Raw genomic sequence first — 23651 nt, forward strand, 5'->3', positions numbered from 1 at the left:
TTAATTTAAAGCAGGTGCATCATTTGGAACAAAAGCTAAGAAAAGAGTTACTTTCGGTAGACACGCTGTCGTAATTAAATACTTTGTAGGGATTGCGATATGGTTTGAAGGCGCGAATGATATGATTTGGAGGGGACGCATGACATGATTTTGGAGGGATGCGCCATAGGCCTGGGGGGGACACCCCTGCCTGCACTAGACAAATGGCTTACAAGGCCTGCACCAAGATTTGTTTACATAAAACGTCATCGATGGTAGGTTGTGGTCGTGGATCACAATGCGATATAAGCAGTCCAGTCCCAAATGTATATTTTAAACAAGTGTGAAGGAAGAGTAAAGACACATTTGCGTCTGTAATGCTCGTGTTGTGTTGCGATTCATTAGACATGTTTGAGAAGTGTCGCGCCCAAGAAAATTATGCAAAACTCACAACAAACAGGTTGATACTGTTGCCGAAAGATTACTAATAGAGGTAACTTGAGGGTAGTAGGCAAATTGTCTATATTAATTCGCTTTGCTTTCCGCATTGTGAAGTTCAAGAATTGGACTTACGTTAGGCTTAACGTAGCCACGAAACTATTGCGAATATTTAGAAAACAGAAAAAGCAAACCACACGAAGATTCACGTGAATCGTAGGAATTCTAACCAGATTAAGATCAAAGGAAGAACCCCCGACGTAAGCCCGCCTCCACCCGCATGCATTCGAGGGTATGTGCTTTCTGCCCGCCTCCACCCGCATGCATTCGAGGGTATGTGCTTTCTGCCCTGGTGTCTTTAAATAAACCAGGACATCAGTTTCTCTGAATTTAAACGTTTCCCCCGCCTTTTTCTCTTCTCTTCTCTTTTCTTTTCTGTTTATTATTGCTTGTGAGATTTTACAAATTTGAATTTAACTCATTCTGGGAGCCAGAACTGTAATTATAATTAATTTTGTTAATATAAGGATATAATTAATGATAGGTTAGTTAATAGGGTTTAATTTTGATTAGTATTATATAATTAGAAGTTAGTAAAAGATGTAAGTGAAGAATTAGTAATAATGAGTTATTTATATGCTTCTTTATATTTTTTTTTCGATTCGTGAATTAGTTATGGGAGAATTTAATGTATTGCATACTTTGAAATGTGCGATATATGTTAACCATGATAATCATGATGAGAAAAATTCTAATGATTTGGATTCTGTAATTTTCTATTCTGGTAAACCAGAACAGATTTGGCATAGAATTCTAACCAGATGTAATTTTGCAGAATTTGGAATATAGTAGAAGATTTTCGAAAGATATTTTTTTGGAAATTTCGCCTGGTTTCATCCAAAAGTCTAGCCGAGCCTTGCGTTTGCAATTACCACAATATATGACCTTGTGCCATACTATAAATAATATTTAATCCGAATAAGTCGCATAGATAAGCAGTTTTCGTTTAGGTATAATTTTCAAGTATAGTAGCCTCATTATAGTTTACCAAAGTATCTCACTCTTCTTTTTTTATTGTGCTGTCTTGGTACAGTACCACATTTAGCCTTGAATTTACGGGACTCCACTATCTTGGAAGGAGTTTTTTTCCGGAAGGGGCTGGAATTGTAAAGGTGGATAGTATATAGCTGCGTTCTAGGGGGGGATACACAATCAAATATTTCATAATTACTAGTTTTAACCTTCCTTTTAGAAGTTGTTCAGCGCCGAAACTTGAGCGCGCTACGACGCTAAGGGTAAAAACAGTGAAGCACATTCTTCGTCGCTCATCGCCAGAAACTCGCAGGGACAAAACCATGGAGTTAAATGGGGAAAAACATAGTGGAGCCCCGCTCATCGCAACATGTTCCCAGGATCAAACACGGTTTGATCTTAGGTCCCTTGTTTCAAGTTGAAGGTTCTGTGATTGGTCCACTCAAGGTCACTACTCCCCTTCGTGGAAGACACCCTCCTCTTTTCGCAGTCAACGAAAAGAATGGGGACCAGTTTGAGTGGGAGAGGCTTGTTCGAGGTGCCTGCCCGACATCTGGTTCATTCATTATATCCTGACATTTTTATGGCTTGACCGGGCTCCGTTCGATTAGCAAGGGTCCTTGTGCCGCACTGTGTTTTTACCCTTAGGGACCCCGGTTCGAATCCCGGCCTGGGAACGAGTGTTCCTTGTAAGTGTCCCTTCATGAATTTCATCTCATCCTCATCTTTTAGATTAGCTACAAAGTGGCAGAAATGCGAAATAAAATTAACCAAATCAATGAACATAGATGGTTATTTTAATGAGTGTTTTCACTTAACACTGGGTTTTCCCGAGTCCTTTACTTTTTAATTTGAAAAGTTTGATTTTCTCAAAATTTCGGAAGGGGCTGCAGTCCCATCAGCTCCCCATGCGTACGCCGATGCGTGACTCAGAGCTGAAAACTCTGAAGAAAAGAACGAGAAAGATATTACATTCCCTGCTATCTTTTAAAAGGTTGTGGGACGCTTTTATAGCAACACGCGATGATGACTCTCCACGTGTTGTGACAGTTGACTGTCGCGATGCAGACTTTAGGAAACTCCCACCGGCGTCGCTCGCATCTGGCCCCGTCAGTTCTCGAAGCGCCGTTCGATTGGGACAGCTGAACGCCCGAAACGGATGCAACACTTTTAGACCTTGAGACAGGAAGCCCCGAAAAACAACAACAAAGGTGTGAATCCGCATAGACCAGAACGTGTCACTGAACTCCCGTCCCTCCCTCTTCTACCTTGCTTTGCACCACCTACTGAAATATTTCTGTCGGGGTTGTTTGCAGCGTAAAGTCACTCCCAAAACGCCAGTTTACATAATGGGGTCCAAACTTTGATGCAGAGAAGTTTTCCTCGCTATAAAAAAAAATATACGCAATGAATCAGGTGTTAGGTTAATTTTGAAGTGTGGCGCCCACAAAGTTTTATCGTAGTTCTACTTTAGTTAGTCTGAGATCCGGCCTTTGACAGCGAGCAGAGCTCAAATACACTCTATGTACAGAAAGTCTAACCTCGACCCCCAACCCCAAAATATGCCCTTCCTGAGAATCTAACATGGACCAATACTCTATCTATTGTAATTTAATTAACTATTGACATTGTATTTATTTACTTGAACACCAAGAGTTGTAGCAATATGTGAATACACGAACAAATAAAGATGTTAGAACATTCATTAATAAACTGCAAACCTTCAATGCCCGGGAAAGCAGAACAGGAAATGTACCCAAAATGGAACAATAAGAGGCAACGAAAATGAGGGAACTATTATGCGACAAACAGGTTTAAAGTTTTTAGGTACCAGAGGAAAAGCGCATACCCCTGAAAGTATGCGGATAGAGGCGGGCTCTTTCCGGGGGTTTCCCCCATTTTGTATCATACTCTATCGGAGAAGTTTCTCTCTCTCTCTCTCTCTCTCTCACTCTCTCTCTCTCTCTCTCTCACTCTCTCTCTCTCTCTCTCTCTCTCTCTCTCTCACTCTCTCACTCTCTCTCTCACTCTCTCACTCTCTCACTCTCTCACTCTCTCACTCTCTCTCTCTCTCTCTCTATATATATATATATATATATATATATATATATATATATATATATATATACACACGTATATAAATGGGTGTGTGTGTTTGTTCCGGCATAACTCTCGAACGCCTGGAGCAATTTCAACCAAACCTGGTACACGTATCACTTACAATCTGGAAATAATATTTTGGGGGGTAAGACACCTCTGGCACCCCGGGGTGTGGTGGGAAGGGGTGACATGTAAAAATAATCCAAAACTACCTATATTAAATCCCGCACAAACGGGCATCCGTGACTATGCAATCCCGCACAACGATTGTTTCTTCAGTTGTCTAACATTCAGGCTGATATGACTGTTTTGCGAAAATGACCGATATTAGTGTGGAATCCACAGTTTACGGGGTCGCTAAGATGAATAGTGAAACTCTCAATGCCGTTAAACTCCAAGTTAATTTTGCACTATCGTTAGAATTCATTATTTTTGGTTGGTAGGTTGACTTGATTGAAAATTTTGTATGCGTCATTACTTGGACTGTTTTCACCAATCACATTATACGCGGTCAAGCTCCTTACATATCAACGCTGTCTCTGAGGACTAATATCTCCTTACCTATGTTAAAAGCTGAGGACGTTCAACACATTAGGGACAGACAACACACAGCCCTACAGAGGATTATACGTTGCTGACTGTATCGCCACGATAACAGTCTTTATGGTAGTGACCTGCTGTTGGCGCCTTTACCTACGAAGGAACTTTCGGGCAAACAGCCAATTAGGCCTACCGCTGCCCCCTGTTTGGGCAACAAGCGGAAACCTTAGAATCCCTCCTCCCCGAAGCGCCCAGCAGGGAAACAAGATTTTGTCAAAATAGCCGTTCTGCGCTGACTGCGGGCCGGGAGATACCGTGGCTGGACTATAGGCAAAGACGCCAGAGCCTCGTTGGTCTGCAGCATTTAAGTTAATTGGAATGTAGTTACGTGGAAGTTAGGAAAATTTTCGTTGAAGACGCTTATTCGCTTGTCTATTAGTAGGCGAGAAACTGTGAAAATCATACATCAAGTGCAAGTTATTAGTTTTTTGGACATAATGTTTACGAACAGAAGATTATAAAAAAAAAATGTTCATCGCTGAATCACTAGCGTACGCAGGATTTTTTTTTTCCGAAAGGGGCTGGAATTGTAAATTTGGATATTACAACCTCCGGGCATCCTGGACTCCCTTAAATACGTCCTTGTGATCGACGTAAAATATGTTTTTGTAACTTGAAGGCGAAGATGCTGGCACTGGATTTGCCCACAAGCAGGCTGTTGAAAGCTCTCGCCAACAGGTGGCTGCACCTGGGAATGCGGCTCTTGCAGATGGCCCCGTTAGATTTCAGTCCAGTTTGGAAACAGTGTGAGGGAAATCTCACATTTAAAGATGCATGTGTAAGAATTTTGGCTGTCTACAAAACTATGCCGTTCATTGCGTGCGTTTCGTTAATACTCAGCCTCCGTCATCAGAAAAAAATTGGAAGGAAATTCCAAGGTTTAATTTTATTTACAAAGAGATGTAGGTTCAGCAAGTCTCTCATCGCATATGGTCTAGAGATATTACTCAGTTCTCAATATGAATATGTACTTCTCACACTTCTCTCATGTTTCTGATCCCATTCTATCATCGTTATATTCTTTCATTTTTTCACAAATATTGTAATTTTGTTCTACATAAAATTTTATTTTACGTCGCTTTTCTTTTTACAGGCTAATCGCAACTAAAGATAGATGAAATTGATGAAGTATCCGGGTTCGAGTCCCGACTTGGGCATGCATGTTCTTAGTTAATTTGATTTGACGTCGACTTTCTGCCACGGAATCGAACTTGGGGCTTAACTTTAGTGGCACAATTGAAAAGTTTTCTATCTCATAAAAATAGCGTCCAAGGACTTTTGCTAAATAACTGTTAAATTTGCGAAATCAATAAAAATTGTTTGTCAGGTGCGAAAAAGTTAACAAAAAGTACTATTAACTTACAAACTTTAATCGTCCCGCAAAATTTGGTGTCAAGTGTCCCCCCTTGCCCCCGTCAAATTACGCCTGTGTGTTCGCAATTTTGCTTTCTACGGCCAGAATCGAAGTGCAGATATCCCGTTCCAATTATTGGTTGTTTCCGCCTCTCTAACGATTTGGAGGTTGCTCAACACCACGGAGCAAATTGCCAAAGTATGCTCGTCAATTGCCAATGGCTGCTTTGCTCCTTCCCATGCTTTATCGCGAGAATTCACTCTTCGGTTCACTTCACCTGGCATTGGCACAAGAAGAAAAGTACCAGCCAACCCCGCAACATGCAGAGGCTAAGGGTTCTATTACTTCGGTTAACCCCCTCCGTGAATCAGTACTTCAAATTTAACATTTATAGAAACTTGGTTGCAAAATAATTTCCAATAAGGGCTTTCTTAACCTACAGCGATGAGGCAAAAGTTATGTTTCAAAGGAAACATGCATGTGATTGATATGTAATGGTTGCCGCTACAGTACATGCTCAATATGCACACCATCTGCTTCAATTCGACGCTCCCATTTGCATAAGACGTCTGGTAGTGTGGTGGGAGTGATTTGACGATGGCACCTGTGATCCTTTCTTTGAGGTGGTCCGGGCTCTTAATTTCTTTAGCGTACACAATGCCCTTTACGTGTCCCAACAAGTAAAAATTCAGGGTTGTTAGGTCTGGCGACCGTGGTGACCATTTGCTGATGTAACCTTGCATTTGCCTCGCGTTGTATTTCTTAATACCGCTTTGCCTTGTAATCAATGGGTCCCAGTTCGATGCCCGGTGCAGGTACATCGTTCGGACTCCACTTAAACCGTAGGTTCAGTCTCGATTAGCCTATCTGTGCATAAAGTGGACTTGAAATAACTCACTCATTCTAAATACCGCGAGGAAGCAACTTTAATAAATTTTATCATTCATAATTTTAAAATGAAGCCACCTAGAAGCTTTTGCGATACTCTTGGCTATAAAAACTTGAAACTACTATTAAAAACATCATTATGGAGAATGGGTGACGTTTTTTAAATTATAATCACCGATCTTTCCCTTAATCCGATCAAACTCAACAACCCATGGGCGTAACTTGGGACCTAGCTTTGGGGGCAAAATCTAACTTGGGGCTTTACTTAGAGATGGGGGGGGGAGGCAATCAAAATTTTTCTGTCCCATAAAAATAGCGCCCAGGCGTATTCTGATATCTGCTACATTTGCGAAATTATAAAAATGATTCATTGCGTTGCTCCTCAGGCTCCAGGACTGAGCGTGGAAGTTTTTCTTTCACCCCCCCACCCCACAAAATAATCCCTTGAAATAAAGTGGAATTCACGAAGAGAACATTGCATTATTTTAATTCTGTGTTCTTTTTTCCAGATTGATGAATTATACTCCACCGTCCTGTACGAGATCCTACATATCATCGGATGTGACGTCACAGCGGAGGAGGAGAAGAACGAACTGTTCACATACCTGAAGGAGGCTTTCAAATTCGATGACCAGAAGCACAACACACTGCTAGAGGCCGCCAGGGCCAAAGAGGTAAGATTAAATCCACTGTCATTCCTAAACCCGAGGGCTCATTCTTGCAGTAACTCAATATTTCCCTTTATCTCTGTACAGGGCAAGCTTGTGCTTCATCATCCTTCCCGATTTTCAGAGCCGGCCCGAGGTCCTGCGCTTCATAGGGCCCCACGCTGGATGAAAATATTGTTTCTGTACGTTTATTGCAAGTTATAGGACACTGTGGTGCTTCCAATTAAGCAATAAGTTTGATTTTCCCCGACTTCATAGATTGCTTTCACACGTAAAACTGTCCAAAATTACAGAAATCATATTATAACCGAAGAAATACATAAAAATAGTGTTAAAATATTTCAATAAAAATAGTTAACATACACTATTCGCTTAATTAAAGATTGAAATCTTGAAGCGAAATGTTATTTCATATGAAACAGTGAAATTTCACTACAGCGTCAAAATTTAATGAAAATGTGTAGTGCATGAATATTATTAAAATTTGTCACTTTGATACGTGAAATAATAATTTGATGTTGAACACACTAAGTTTTATAATTAAATATATTGAACATCGCACCAGTGACACATCGGAAATGAAGAGAAACTCGACTATCGGATGAAAAATTATGGATACTAGAGTTTGGACTACAATTGAAAATTAACCAGTAGATCTACATAAAAACGAGTTACGTGAGAACAAAGAAAGTGCCTGTTAGAAAATCCTGGGCACGCCACTGCTCCCCATTTCCTCGACACTATTGGGATGGCCAAAAAATCAGGATTCAGGATCATGGAAAATTTAAAATCCGGATTTGACCATCCCTACTGGACACCAGGCCTCTGTGAGCAGTCAAAGCTGCTGCTTGCACGTTGGGTGCATTGTTTTAAAATTCGATGCTCCTATTGTGTGTTTAGAAGGTTGTTTTAGTTGAAGCTGGGAACGCCAGCCAGACAGTTTGGCCTGGCGCCATCTTCATGTACTTTGATAGTGCACCAAAGCTCTCGTAAGCAAATGCAACTGGGCGCCTGCTCTAAATTCCTAACGATAAGAAGCTCCACAGAAGCAAGGTGTTATCGTACCAGGATAGTAACCTACGCAATTTAGCAGGCTTCAGATTTTAAAATAGCAAACACCGATAACTAGATTAATTTGACGTTATATAATGACACGTATAAGTAATGTCATTAGCTTTACAAGAAAATAAAAATAATACCGTAGAGGAAAAACTTATGTCTAGCACCGAACCCCATCTACTAGGATAAGTACTAGAAGACTGTAAGTCAGTGGCGGCTAGTGGTCTGGCTCTATGGGTGTGCACTTTAGTCTCTCGTCCAGAAGTGTTATACCACCCCTGTGAAATACTCGCACCCGTTTTTGCGTACATAATGATGCTTAATATATTGGGAACACAGGTTTTAATCACCTTTCACTGAAAATGAGGCTATGACAGTTATATTTCATGAATTTTTTACAAATTTCAAATATTTCGGCAATTTTCGAGCCAATCACGAGAAGAGCAATGTTATTGTGCAATATATAATTTACCATTCTATAACCTGATAAAATCACTCAAAACCTAGAAATACAGATTTACAATATCAATACTATTGTCGATTTGCAAAATATTTCGTGAAAACTTCCTCCCCCGCTCCGCTGATATTAATGAACAAGGAGAATTGGCGTCAGCAAAGAAGTCAATCCAACTACCACGTGGAGTATATCAATTGTGATCTATCTAGCCGTTGTTTATTTCTAATGACAGACTGATCGAACCAAGCAAATCAAGCGAAATCAAGAGAAGAAGAATAAATCTTTAAGAAAATTACAGTACTCGCTCAGTCCACACTGCTCTGCTTCGTACTTCAGAATTTTTCCTTCCCTTCCACCGTATCCATATATTGCTGCAGTTGCTACAGGCTTTTGTAGCTAACTTCCCTCCAAAAATTCAACAACGTTAAATATTAAGTCTCTGCTTTGGATATCTACAGCTTACCTATTCATCATGAAATCAAACACTTTGCACTGAAACAGGTACGACCTTTTGACAGCGCTAAACAATTTTGCAACGCAGTAACAGACGACATACGTACAATGCAAAACAGCTGGCTGATTGATGTATGCTCCCTCCGCGCGGGTTGATAATTCAGTTACTGCGCCACAGGAACAGTTTATTTTGGCCTAGATTCACTAAGCAAAAGCATGCTTAAAACACCCGTTTCGATTTGTTGCCCTCCCCACTTTTCTTCCCCTGTCATGCTCTGTACCGAATGGGAGGGACAATACTCCATCGAAATTTCCCTTTTCTAAAACAAATCCTCAATTTGCAATGATGCTACTCCGTCACACGATCTCCAATGGAATAGGTTTGCAACACTACATTTGCTCGCACACAGATCGCTGCGTTCACGGCCTTCCTAAATTATGCAACTCCCCTCACACGGCGCTCAAGCCAAAGGACCCAGTCAGCGCCCTCTACGCGACTGCTGCAACAGTCATAGGGTTCAAAACTACCATTGTGACTGATTGATTGACTTGATGTTTTAAGTCCACTTTATGCACAGTAAGGCTAATCGGGACTGGACCTACAGTTTAAAGTGGGATCCGAACCACTATGTGCCTCCACCGGATATCGAACCCGGGACCCCTTGATTACAAGTCAACGACGCTACCACTGCGCCATTGGGGAGGCTCTAACTACCATTGTGTTCAAGCCCCGAACGCGGCTCTGTATACGCGGGTTGATATCACTGATCGCAGGCTTCTCTACGACCTCTCTTGTTGGAGCGGCGTGGGAACACTTGATGTTTCGAAGGAAATAAGAGTTTAATAAATAATAATAATAATAATGATTTGCATTACATATTTATTTGGGTGTGCACGTGCGAATGTGCGAATACAGAATACATCCGTAAGCAGAAGCCGGTACTGCTGTAAGTGTAGACAGTTATTTAGTTTGAGATTACTACTTTCCCAACTTTCACCCCGCAATTACAAGTAAGTTACTTTTTCGAGTAACGGTAACTTTAACTATTACGTTTTTGAGACTAGTAACTGTAAGTAACTACTATTTTACGGCTGCCTTTTTGTGCGTTTCAATGTTAATGAACAAAATCATTGTTTTATGAAAATATGTACGTATTTTAATACTCGTAAAGTTGTAATCTTCATATGCATATTTGTTACGTCAAATATTTTCCGTGGTGTAATTTGTTCACGTATAAGAGTTTATTTGAATTTTGCAGTACATGCATGGCAGCATGGTACACACGGGTTTATCCAGGATTTTTCCCTTGGGGGGGGGGGGGGGTTGTAAGTTTGTGGATGTTAAGTGCATAATTTGGAACGTTTTTAAAATGTTCGCCCTAATTCAATTTGTTCATAGATGTTTCCAGAGATTAACCTGCCCCTTCCCTTCACATAACATTTCAGAAGAAAAATATGTCAAATGCAGGAAAAGATGGAAAATAGATTTTTGTGATAATGTTAACATTTCGAATATTGCTTTCCGATAATGTTCAGTACTTGATTTAATCAATCGTTAGATAAAACGCAAGATGTGACATTGAAAAACACAAAATTTAAACATATTATTACCAAGAATCATTTCATGCAATTCTTAAGTTAGTTAAAAAGAAATTAGAAACGTTTGCGCAATATTTTTCAACTGTATTTGTATGGTTCTTGTCGTAGATGTAACTAGGAGTTCATCTTGGGGGTGACCAATTCATCGATGAAATATCAGTGCATGGGTGTGTGCGTGCTTGCCTGTCTGAAGTAGTAGTAATAAGTACAGATTAGGGCTGTGCCGATACCGATTTGAACAGATACCGATATTGAAAATTGCAATAATTAAAATTTGTTCAAAATATTTATCAACATTGGTGTGTGAATAATCTTCTCCAATTATATGCATGAATTTATCAATATATTTGCTTTAGAATATTCAAGAATTACATCAGAATATTAAAATAGATGTTACATAAGGGTTACATAATTTTCTCTTGAAAATTGAATATCAGTCAGTTTTGACCCTAAATTTCAGCCATTTGCATTAGATGTGGTGAAAAAAGATACGGAACATAAAATGTAGCCTGAAATGTACTGAGAACAATGTTTCTTACCCCAGATTTCTATAATTTTTCTTAAGAGTTATCATAATTATCGCAACTGTCTGCATAGGCCAAAAATGTTACAAGTCATGAAACAAAAATGGCCGCCATTTTCAAACGAAGTCTAGTTTTAGAAAAATAATGTGTTTTGAACTGCCCTTGTACAGGGGTTACAATGACAAACAAATGAAAATTTTTAAAAATGGTCGAGCGACCAGTGCTGAACCATTTGGTACTGATTGACCCTGAAATTTTAGGCAATTTCCAAAAAACTTAATTTTTTTGTTAGAAGGAATGAAAAACCAAAAATTTTATTTTTTGTAGAGAAAAATCATGTCTTTCCAATGATTTTCAACATCAAAAGTTTTTGGTTCCATCATACCCACATGATGGAAATTCAGATTTTCGTAGCCTAGTTTTCCCACGACAAAAATTAAGGCTACAATTCCATTATTAGTCTTTTTATATTCATTTGTAATTTTTTGAGTACTGATGTAATTTTTTTCTGCAATCCTCATTCTTTCATTAAACTTTGTGTAAAATTTCAAAGAGATCTGATGATTGGTTAATGAGAAAAGAAATAAGATGTAAGCAAGGGTATATTGTGTCGAAGGTCTCAAGAGTGACAGACAACACTGATTTGATGACATTTCCAAGTGCTGTAAAATGAAAACAGTTTGAGATAGAGTGAAAAAAAATTAGGGGGTTTCTATCAACCATAAAGGAAAGGTGTATACCAAATTTCATCGAAATCGGAGTTGGTGGGTGTCAAAATCTTAGTTTTTGCGTTGATTTGATGTGGAATGACCCATAATCAAAAATAGTTTTTTTCATAATTTGTGTAAAATATAAAAGAAAGTTTGAATTTTGCATAATTTCCAGGATAATTAATTCCGCGAAAATGTCCAGCTGCATTTTTGCGGAACCCGTCAAAGACTAATATGCTGGATAAGTATCGGCTGGTATCGGTAGATGAATTCCAACCGATACTTTCAGATACCGATACATCGGCATCGGTATCGGCTCAGCCCTAGTACAGATATATGACGACTCTTGAATAAATGATGAAGCTGCGAGCAAGAAAATTTTGAGAACTATTTCTTTGCAAACTGATTATGCATATTATTAATTAAACATAGCGACAGTATCCCACGATGTTTACTATTTACAATCTTGCTTTGCCCGTTCGGTGTCCTCTTTACCTCAGCACATGACCCCTGCCCCCTCCTGCTCTGGCTTCAGTTAGAATATATGCATATACATAATTTTAATAGTTCTATGCAGGGGTGCCCACGGGGGGATTATGGCGCATGTTGCGCCTTCGAAATTTTGTGGGGGATTTTTTCCCTTCAAATAATATGAAATTCAACATTTATATATTTTTCCAAAATATATGTAAAAATTTAACACTTTAAATGCACCATATTTATTCCATTACATGAAGAAAAGAAAGTGTTTAAGGGTGTTGTCGAAGGGAGGGGGTTGAGAGAAATATACTCCTCAAAAATATTAGGCCTTATTTTACACGTGGGTTCTGGGGGAGATTCTGAATTGAACGTTCGGGGGGGGATAGTATCCAACTCTAGGTCTTAGATTTTGGCGGGTATTTTAGTTAGAGGGGGATTGAGCTTTAAATTGAGGGGGTAATCAATTCTTGGGTATTACTATTGTCTTAGACTGTTGCGAAATGCTTGTGTGGAGACTTGAGAATTAATTTTTTGGAGGAGGCAGTATCCACTCTTCAATATCAACAGTAAGTCTAAAATTGACGTGGAAATTATTTGTGGTAGGATTGAGTATTAAATTTAAAGGGGGAGATAGGAAGCTGTTCATAAAGTGTTAAATCTTAGATTGTCAAGGGATTTCTGTAGTGGAGAGAGAGTTCGATTCGAACATTATATTTTGGAGACTGTATTTAGCGACGTTTCGATATCAATATTATTGAATTTTAGAACCCCGGCCCCAGTTCTCATCTCGAAATTTTAAAAGTAATAAATAAAACACGAAATAAAGTGGTGTAAAATTGAAATAAAAGTGACCTGCTTATTCATTTTCGATGGCAATCGCAATATGCATGTCAGAAATGTATAACCATTCCCGATTAGCCACTATCTAATATTACCATCTTTTGAAAACTAGTATTCAAAATCAAACTATTTTAAAGCTGCCACACTCAGTTATCTTTGTTTTATGTTTAAACAATAGTTATTTTTTCTATTATTGATTCGTTTTGTGTGTGTGTATGACAAAAAAAAATACATGTAGTCAAGGAGCGCCCGCCAAATAGATATTATTATTCAAAGCAATAAATTCTCGTTGTTTTCTGAAATGGGTGTCTGCAACTTCTTGGAAATGTAAGTTTTTATTCCAGAAATGCAAAAGTAGTCATTTGAGGCGGTACTGTGTAGAATTTAAAATTTTCAATGTTGGGAATTTTCGAATATTTTCCGTTCCGAAAATTCTCCCGTCCCGAGAACCCTCAGTCTGAAGATAATCTCGTAAAGAGAAATACTACTACTATTGTTAGTTTGACACCATTTACTAACAACTTTTTATTAAGCATTTATTGTAAACAAAAAGAACAGTTAGAACACACCTTTAGTGCAATAAACGTGGCCAGGCACGTATCCAAGGAGGGCTCTGTTTAGTGGATAAAATGAGGCTTTTTGGTTTCTTGTGTGTGTGAATTAAAATAATGTGACGAAAATTGAAGGAAAGAAATAGACAAGATACATTGTTCTATAACCCTGCTATTGATAATAGCATGTGTCCAAGGTGGGGATCAAGGCTTCGAGGCCCCCTCTCCCAGGAAATGTTAGTTTACACTAGATAAATTAGGTTTCTTGAATAATGTGACGATGGAGAGAAATAACTATCGAGGCAAGAGGGAGAATGTTCTAGAACCATGTTATTGATAATAGCACGTATCTAAGGTGGGCATCGGGGGGGGATCGACCCCCTCAGGAAATCTTTCAGTTTACACTGGATAAATTAGTTTTTTGAATAATTGGCGATAATTTAAAGGGAGTAGTTATCCAGTCAAGACGGAAAATGTTCTATAATCCTTTTATTCAAAATATTGCACGTAAACTTTTCTTGCGCTTTCGTTTTTTTTCCTTTTTTGCCTCCGCACTATGGCCTCTTAATGCTAGGCCTCTACCAAGAGAAAATAAACTTTCCTTGCCCCCCCCCCCCCCCCCGCGTTTTGGCATCAGAATGCCACCACTGTCCTTACATGTACACTTGTGAGGTTCTATATCTACACCCCTCATGTTCTTCAGCCCCCCCCCCCTCCCCACCGGAAAGGAATTTCTGAATACGTGCCTGAACGTGGCAACGTGCGTTATGTTCTGTCGAATATTGCCGCATGCGGATATGCTGTCGTGTCGCGTCGCACGAAAAATGCATGCGTCACTGGTGTGTGGGCAGTAGTCTGTGAAGTTCCCGGCTGATGTTCGTGTCATGGTCGTCTGTGCTTTCGCGTTGTTGCTTCTGCTTGCATAATACACGCAATGTTCCGGATAATAGCAATCAGTTACCAACGAAGTAATATAAGTTGTCGCTGTGTAAAGCCTGGGCTAAGTTGAAGATGCCGTCTTGCAAACCTGTTCAACCACTTCGCAAACTGTGCTTCGACAATATTTGTTCTCATATGGACAGTGTGTGGTGCAAGGATTATATGGACAACTATTTTGGAAAAGGAGACTTTATTTACATAGTTGGACCATTCGATATATTACCCGGAAAATTAACAAATGATATTATTCAGTACTTGAAACAGAAGCGGCTTCTGCGGCAACATCATTTACATTTGCTAATCACATCAAATTTGTCAAAATTGGAACTTACTAGGGAATCAGGTTCTTTAGGCGGGATATTGAGGCTAATTGGGTGTAGATGCCAAGACAGCCTCAAAGAACTGAACCTAGCCTACTGCTCAAAAATTCCTCGTGAACCTGTGAAGCAATGTATTATTTCGTTGCCTCGTTTACAGACTCTTAATTTGAGCTATACCGATATAACAAATGATGTGGTGAAGGTTATTGGTGCTTACTGTTGTGATTTGAGGGAACTTAATGTATCAAACTGTAGGAGGATAACTGATGACGCAATCATTTGCTTGTGTATGGATCCATATGCTAAGGAGGAAGAACGATTTGGGAAGTGCCAAAAACTTTCAAAGTTACTAGTTCAAAATACTGCAGTGACAGATGAGGGAATTGAAATTGTGCTTAGAACCCTAAAATTTATGATGTGTACAGATTATCCAAATGTAATTAATATTCTAGAAAAAATGCACAAGCATAGTTTGGAACAGGATCCAAAGACTGTTCGTCGATATCCACTGAAATATATATATGGGTGTGTGTCATCTGGTCTGACTAAAGAGTCGTTTGAATTGGTTGCAACAATTTGCCCATTAGCTATACATATTTATGTGTTAGACTGTTGTCAGGTAGTTCCCTCCACATTAGTACCTTTGGGTAATTTAAACAGCATACAATCCTTGCATGTCGTCTGTAATACATCCAAGAGTGTCTTACCAGAACTGTTTCGGACAGACATATATCCTTTGCTTTGTGTACATGGTGAAAATTTGGTTCATTTGCAGCTTGCAGAAGTGTGTGGAATAAATGTTAAACTTATTGGAGAACGTTGTGCAAATTTGGAGCATTTTGATATGATATTTAACAGCTTGTATTCCACAGATAATATTGGTTCAAGTTGTGAGCATGGTAGGAAAAAGTTGGAATCATGTAGCCTTTTTCAAAACCTTAAAGGTTTACGAATTGTATGCAAAACTCAAGACAAGGCTGATATTCCAGTGGAACATTTGAGGTATTTATTGTCCTCTCCAGCTCTTGAACATATTTACATCAAGGACTCAACAAATGTTACTGATGAACTTATGAAGGATGTTTTGAAAATCAACAAATTTTTGAACTTGGAGCACATGGAGCTGGAGAATTGCCATAGTATAACAGAGGAGTTTCTTAGACTTATATTCAAACTGAAAAATCACGTAAAAACTGTTAAGCTATGGTCGTGTAATAATATCACGAGAGCATCTTTTATGAAGTACAGAAGCTTAAGTGAAAAGAAGAAGTGGGATTTTCTCCTTGAGTGGACATGATTTTGTAATAACTTGGCATGCCAGAGTAAGTTCATATTCAAACATTTTGCAATGCATGTTGATTTCTAAATCAATTATATATAACTGAAGTTAGGGTCTCATATGTACCTTTTGTAAACATATGTGATTCCCAATAAAAGTTTGTTTGTAAATCTCAATCTTTGTTGTAACTTTGAATTCGTTTTGAACCATTGTTATTGCCATTAATTTTTTGACAATTTTTACACATGTGAAACACTATCAATTGCTCGTAATCTGCGAAAAGGTACTTTTGCTTGGATCACTGAAATTTCCTAACAATCATGATGAAAACAAAAAATATACTTCTTTACAATAATTTCATGGCTTTTAATGGTAATGAACATAAGTATCCATCAGGAACTGTTAGGATAATTGTTAATTTTGCACTGTACGCAATCAGTGACCTCCAGTTGCAAGATGTGACTATACATTATGGTTTGGTGCATAACTTAATCTACCAGGTTACCATTTTTGGCAGCTATGCCATTCCGATTCTTAATAAACATGGTGAAAATGTTTCATTTTAATCGTGATACTTTTTAATGGATGGGCATAGAACATAGAGCTTTCACTTTCTCTTCTTATAGCCATCTAAATGTAGGACCAGAAGTTCTCTGTGGTGTGGCTCTTGTATCAATGCAGATGGGACTTCAGTTTCCCTGAACAGAAACCATTGTCAGAGCAGCCATGCTATGGTGCTTATTCGAAGGGAGCTTTCAAACCAAAGTAACATGACAAGCTGCACTTGTCGCTTGGACTGCGCCATTTTTTCTGTAGCATGCAGTGTTGTGGGGTTCGCCCATGTACAGTGAAGTGGCCTGTGTCACTTATTGCCTATCACTTCGCTGTGAAACCCCTGTGTTGCTTTGATCTGAATGCTGCCTAACTTGTGTATAATTTTGTCATGTGAGAACTAGGCGGACGTAACTCCCAATTTATCAAATTTACGGGAGAAAGAAAATAATTTATTCTTAGAAGTAGTCATTAAATTGGTGATACATGACCACCTATTAGCAGTAGCTCTTCAGAGGAGTTTATTTATACAAATCTGAAAACCTAATATTTGAAGTAATGTTCCACTGATTCTCATACGACTATTTATGTAGAAAGTGATAAACATTTAAAGGGCCAACACAGAACACGTCAAACCAAAGAAATTAAAGTAGTGGAAGTATATCTAAACTAAACTCCGTGGCGCAACAGCCCTCAAAGAGCCAGGGCCTGCCTGAGTGGCTTTTCTCTGGGTGACACGTGGTCAATGCATCGGATCCCATCGCTGCTGTTTTCTGGCTTTCGTGACCGGAGCATGGTACTTCTTCTTTTCAAGTAACCCAATTGGCCTCACAATGCTGGATCAAGGCCAAAATTTTGTGGGTGCCCACCATGATTCGAACCCGGAACCGCTCTCACCAGACTCAACACACTCATCTACTTCGTTCATTTGGTGTCTGCACAGTTTGCACTATATGGAGTGATGTATTATCACATGGTGTGTGCTAACTAACCAAATTAACATTTAAAGCAGCAGACAGACATTTGTGTAATTTTTTGAACTTAAACGCTGCTATTCATCTACTTGGTTGAATGTAATTTCCTTTTACCATCCTGACACCCGGATACACCTGTGTCCAAAAGTGTAGCAAACTAGAAAGGGCCAATGTTTGACGTGTACACCACGTTTGTTACAACCTGGCACGTTTCCTGCGCTAACGATCGTTCGACAGTTTGTGCCAATGAGAAACTAGGAAAAAATGTCTGCTGGGCAGCGAGGAGCGAATAGAAGCCAGAAGAGTGGCGCTTACAAACGCTGTTGCCACTTTGCGGTCTAACTCCCACATGTTTTGTTTGTGTCTACAAGAAGCTTGCTTTATAAGCATGGTTGGTGTTGAATTTGTGCATTCCCACATATCTTATGCGCAACCTGCATTTGGCCTCCCCCGAATATAGAAATGCCAACGATCGGCAAGCACGGGTAACGTGGTTCATACAGCTACAATGGAACTTTATGGACAAAACTAGAAGCATAACTCTCAGGATAACATTTACTGTGTAAGAAGTAGGAAGTCTAGTGGTTTGCAGGCGACAAAGGCCTGCACTGGGAAGACTGGTGGATAGTTGAATCATGCTAATAACATCAATTATGACTACTACAATATATGAAGGGTACAGGGGAAAAAAGATGAATGTCACAAAATCACAAAAATTGATATTTTGCTTCCTTGATATTAAAGGCAGTCCACACTAGCTGTTAAAATGTCAAAACAGGCTAAAAGTGCTGAGAGAGACATATTTAATGAAGGTTTAAAAAAACGTGTGCAGGGGAAAAACGATAGATGTCCTAGGTTTACAGGGCAAAAATGATGATTGTCCATCCATTGTGTAGGAATAGATCGTCGCGTACGATACGGACTCATTGCGCAATATAACAACAACAGCCTTTACTTGACAGACGCATTGTCGTCTCAGTTCTGACATTGTCAGTTTGAATACAGGTTTTGTTGGTTTCACAGTGTTCGCCATGAGTGACCCAGAAGTGGATGATAACTTTGGGAGAACAAAGGGTGAGTGATGTTAGAAAGAAAATGCTGTGCAGTACTCATGAAACAGGGACAGACTGCAAGTGCTCTCGTTTGAAAAGCTTTGCGGTGATACCTCCTACAGAAAGAAATAACATAATTGTGCAATAGAATGGACAATTATAATCCACAAAACTGTTATCTAGGGGTTTAATTACTGTTAACGATGTTTCACAGAAGGCCAAGACAAAATCAGGATGCGCCAATTTACATACACATTCATACAGTTACAAAGTCCGTGTACTTAGAGGTGGAGTAATGGCTGAGTTACCTGTTTGTTACAAGGCATCCGTGAGCTTCAGATTGTACTCACTCAACCAATTCAACTTGTACTACACAGGAACACATATAACGGCGCTTGGTCTTCAAGTGTGACAACACTTGAAAAATGCAAGGGAAACATCCAGCCTTATTTAGAAGAAGCTGAATTTGTGTATCCATCAAGAAAATATGATATGGCACTTCCAATTTCTCTTGAAAAATATAAAGACTTGCAAGACTTCAAGAAATTCTGTGGACAATATGCAAGAAGGTTCTATGAAGATCTTCCCCATAGTGACAAATGAGTGACTTTATGAATTTGCATTTTGTTCGTGTATTTCACAAAGCATTCATATTCTTTATTGAAGTATTTACAATTCAAATGGACATTCATCTTTTTTTGCTTTTTTTTCTGTGCGAATAATGGACATTCATCATTTTTCACCTGCAAAATGTGTATTAAGAACGAATTTTGCCAAAAATGTGTTCTTCGTCTTTACATTATTAGACACACTGTTATATCATTAGTTAAACAATATAATGCTTCAGATTATGTAAAAATTTCATACAGTGCTAAGCCATATTGTAGATGTAAGAGCGTTTCAAACATTAAAATTCATTTAACTCCATTCAAGTTTCTTGTGACATTCATCTTTTTTCCCCTGTACCCTTCATATGTAAAATTTGTTAATAGTTTACTGTGTTCAATTTACTGAGAAATGTAAAGGAAGTAAATTTTTAATGCACAATATTTTCCTAAATAAGTTGGTGGTTCTGCAGTTCCTATTATGGGACCACTATGTCAAACATGAAAGGTTATTTTTAATTTTGGATACTTTTCAGTGCTTATATCTTACTTTGACTTGTGTTCAATTTACTTTATTGCTGGATGAGGTTCAGCTGTTGCTCATCTGATCCCCAAAAGTAAAAATTAGTAATGATAAAATTCAAGTTTGGAGATAGATATAGGACAACACAATGCGATACAGTGAAATGAGAAGACAATAGAAACAACAAGAGCAGAAATTAGAAACTATAAGTAAAGCTAAGTGATAGAACATAATCTAACAAATGATGACTGTTAACTTGCTAGCTGTCTCTAGCAATTCTCATCACCAATCATTGCCCTCAGCACTCTTTTAAGTTGCATCAGTGTCCAATAATATTGCAATGCAAAATGCAGACCAAATGCTAATGTACACTGAATATGAAGAGTAGTTATAGAACTACAATTTTTTTTTTAATTATGCTTTGCATTTGCTTTGTGTACATTTAAGCGTAATTTCCATCTTCATAGCCCATTTTTCTTTTTCAATAGGCACCAGACATTCTTCTCAATGTGGAAGTGGTGGAGGCAAGAGACTTGAGGGCCAAAGATGCAAATGGTATGAACTTTAATGTTGCATTTTGTATGTTGTTGAATGTTATGATACTAGGACTATTTTTTTTTCCTTTTTTATTTGGTTCATTCTACTTTGCATTTCTGCCACTTTTGGCTAATAGTGAAGTTGAAAGAATAGTAATAAGATTAAATGGATGAAGGGACAATCACAAACACACATGAACAAGACACAACACTAGTCCAACAAACCCACCTCATTTCTGCTACTTTTTTACATCGAGCAGTGAACAAAAAAAAAAATTTGCACAACCAACACACTGAAATCAGACAAACTCTCTTCCTTGTCAAACTCTCAGATTATCTTTACATGACCAAACATTCAGTCTGATTCAGTGGTGGTGATTGGGGGTATTGCCCCCTACTTTTTGCCACTTCCCCCCCCCCCCTCATATTATGCTAAACCTTATCTACCAAGAGAAATTAAACTGCCCTTGCCCCCTCAGTTTTTGGAATGCAATCACCGCCACTGATCTGATTGGTTGTTACCACAGCATCTAGCTGAGAAGCAAGTTTTAATTAGAACATGGTCTAATCCCTAAAACCAGTTCTAGCAGCCAGTCCAGTGCCAACTAGGGCATTCCACTAGGAAATGCAGCTCGCAGTGATTCGGCCTTCAATTGATTACAGCAGGGCATATATCTAGATATATATTTCTGGATACCATGCGATATGCACATTTATTACTTGCTAAACTGTACATCATGTCATCAGTAACAAATCATATTTAATAGTTGCTTTAATTAATATGTACTGATGAACTTGATGTGGCTTAGAAACAGCAATAATACAGGGCAAATAAATACTAAATCTATTTCTTTCCAAGCCAACAATATTAATTTTAACTTTCCCTTGCTCGTTTGGCACCAATGATGATCTCTTCTTATGCCACAGTTTTACAGGCGACTAAAAAAAGGGGGAACAGGTGTTCTGCATCACCAGCACAACTGCAATTGGTTGTGAATGGTAGAAATATATTGGCATTTAATGTGTGATTTCGAGAGTCTTTCTGATGGCATGCACCATGGATTTGACCAGGATCCCGGTGGTGCCAGTCTGGTCCTGTGAGAGCTAGCTCATTGTAATCTGTATTATTGCACCATTGCAAAATAGTCCAACTTGCTAATCATTTATTCATCAAACATTATTATTAATCATTATTGATCAAGATGATATGTTAATGTAGATATCCAAAAGTGAAGTGATGAAATTAGAGGTATGTAGATATTTTTGAGGGAAAATCTGTGTCACTGAATTTGTAATTAATTTACAGTATTTCAAATATAAAGTAACATGTACGTCTACTTTTAACAAAAAACTTATGTAGTCCAACTAGGACAGAATACATTTTAATCTTCTTCGTCACACACGGCAAGCGAACAAGAAAGAAATAGTTTAACTCAGAACTGAAAATTTCCAGAAATGAAGGTAATCAAGAACCCAGTATCGGTGTATAAGACACACCCGGTTTTTCTGACCTATTTTGAAAGGAGAAAAGTGCATCTTATATCTTATATACAGGCAAATGTGGTAAGTACAAGTATTGAGTAACCTCTTCTGGTTCAAGAAAGCTGAAGGGGAAAAAAGGCTAAAGTGTCCTGAAATATTAGGCTGTGTCCGAGAGGTACAAAGTACAGATTTGAAGTATGGTCTTGACGGAAGTGATGTGACCTAGTACAGTTCGAAAGTGCCAAGTATGCAAGCAATAGAGGCCACATCTCTGAGCATGGATCATTCCAGACTCTCACGTGATTTCTGAACTCGTTGTTCATTTGCTTGAAATCACGGAGATAGAAAGTCAGCAACACAGGTTAAATATATGTTATAGGCCAGCAAGTTGTTGGTTGAAGTTCTTCTAATGTGTGGAAATGTATGTGTAAGAACATTTGAAAATGCTATGTGATTTCTATGGGAAGAACAAGTGTTTAAAACATGGAAAAATGTGTCCTCAGTTTTATCTACTGATAGTATTTGTGCTGCAGTTGATGTACAATTCGAAATACTTTCACTTCCAGTCCACGACTTCGACCATTCTCGGAGGATGCTCGCTTCAAGTATGGTCTTGCACCTTTCGGACATGGCCGTACTTTGTCTGGAAGTAACAGTGTAGTAATTCTTATTTGTCTTCTTCCACTTTTGGTGCTATGATCTGCTCTGGTGTTATAATAAGTGCAAGAGGTTTACAGAAATAAAAAATATGTAATTATGCATAAATTTGTAGTTTGTAAATGAGCATGAAGTTGTTAATGACGGTTATAAATATATTTATGGTAATGAATTTGTCATTATGATATAGTTCTGATTAGAGAAGTAATATTGCTGTCATTTCAGGTTTGAGTGATCCATTTTGCACACTTTACTTGTCTACCGCTGCAACTCATAGGTATAATACATCTGTTAAGTCAGGAACCTTAAATCCAGTATGGGAGGAACATTTTTCACTGTAAGTACACCCCCTCCCTCTTCCTTATTTGATTAACTATCAAAATGTCAATGGTTATGTTAACTCCCCCTTTTGTATTTCTGACATCCTATACGTCTATGGTATTTAATGAGTAGGGATTTTATTTTAACACATGGAAAAACAAAACAAGAGGCATACGCTTATTAGCAAATTTCTAGTTTCAATCTCCTATTTACAGAACATTTGTAGAATGACGTTACTAAACCTGGTAAGAATTAAATTTACCAATTGCAACCATTTTCTGTGAATTTTATTTTCTGATGGTTTATGATTGTTACACACATTGAAACGTGTTTCTTGGTGTAATGTTTTGAGGAAACACACATTTTCCTAAATAAGCATTTATTTGTAGTTTCGAGGTAGCATGTGTTTTCCTAAAATGTTAAATCAGAAATTATGTTTAAATGCCTGTAACAACTGTAAACTTGAAGAATTCTCAAACTGCAGTTATTGGAAAATTATTTGATGCAGATATAGATACATGTATTAACCAGCTTTTCATGTATAATAGGGATAGAAGGTGCAACTTAACAATATTGCATTGTATTGTTTCAGACCAGTAGAAAACCTCTCAGAAGATATTCTCAATGTGGAAGTTTGGTAAGTTGTATTTCTTTAACATTTGTAATGTATACATATAAA

At 38.3% G+C, this 23651-nt stretch overlaps 1 protein-coding gene across 6 annotated transcripts in view; it reads left to right on the top strand.

The window, feature by feature from the left end:
• Positions 1-23651, top strand: part of stac (C2 and C2B_Munc13-like domain-containing protein staccato) — a 248855-nt gene that overhangs the window by 170769 nt on the left and 54435 nt on the right. For all 6 annotated transcript variants that reach the window (XM_083134650.1, XM_083134651.1, XM_083134647.1 and 3 more), the window contains exons 3-6: positions 6901-7065; positions 20465-20531; positions 22877-22988; positions 23565-23609. In XM_083134650.1, coding sequence (XP_082990776.1) covers positions 6901-7065; positions 20465-20531; positions 22877-22988; positions 23565-23609 — 389 coding nt within the window. The remainder of the gene's footprint in view (positions 1-6900; positions 7066-20464; positions 20532-22876; positions 22989-23564; positions 23610-23651) is intronic.

The sequence above is a fragment of the Lepisma saccharinum genome, chromosome 1, assembly GCF_977018435.1.
Source record: "Lepisma saccharinum chromosome 1, izLepSacc3.1, whole genome shotgun sequence".
Lineage (NCBI taxonomy): Eukaryota > Metazoa > Arthropoda > Insecta > Zygentoma > Lepismatidae > Lepisma > Lepisma saccharinum.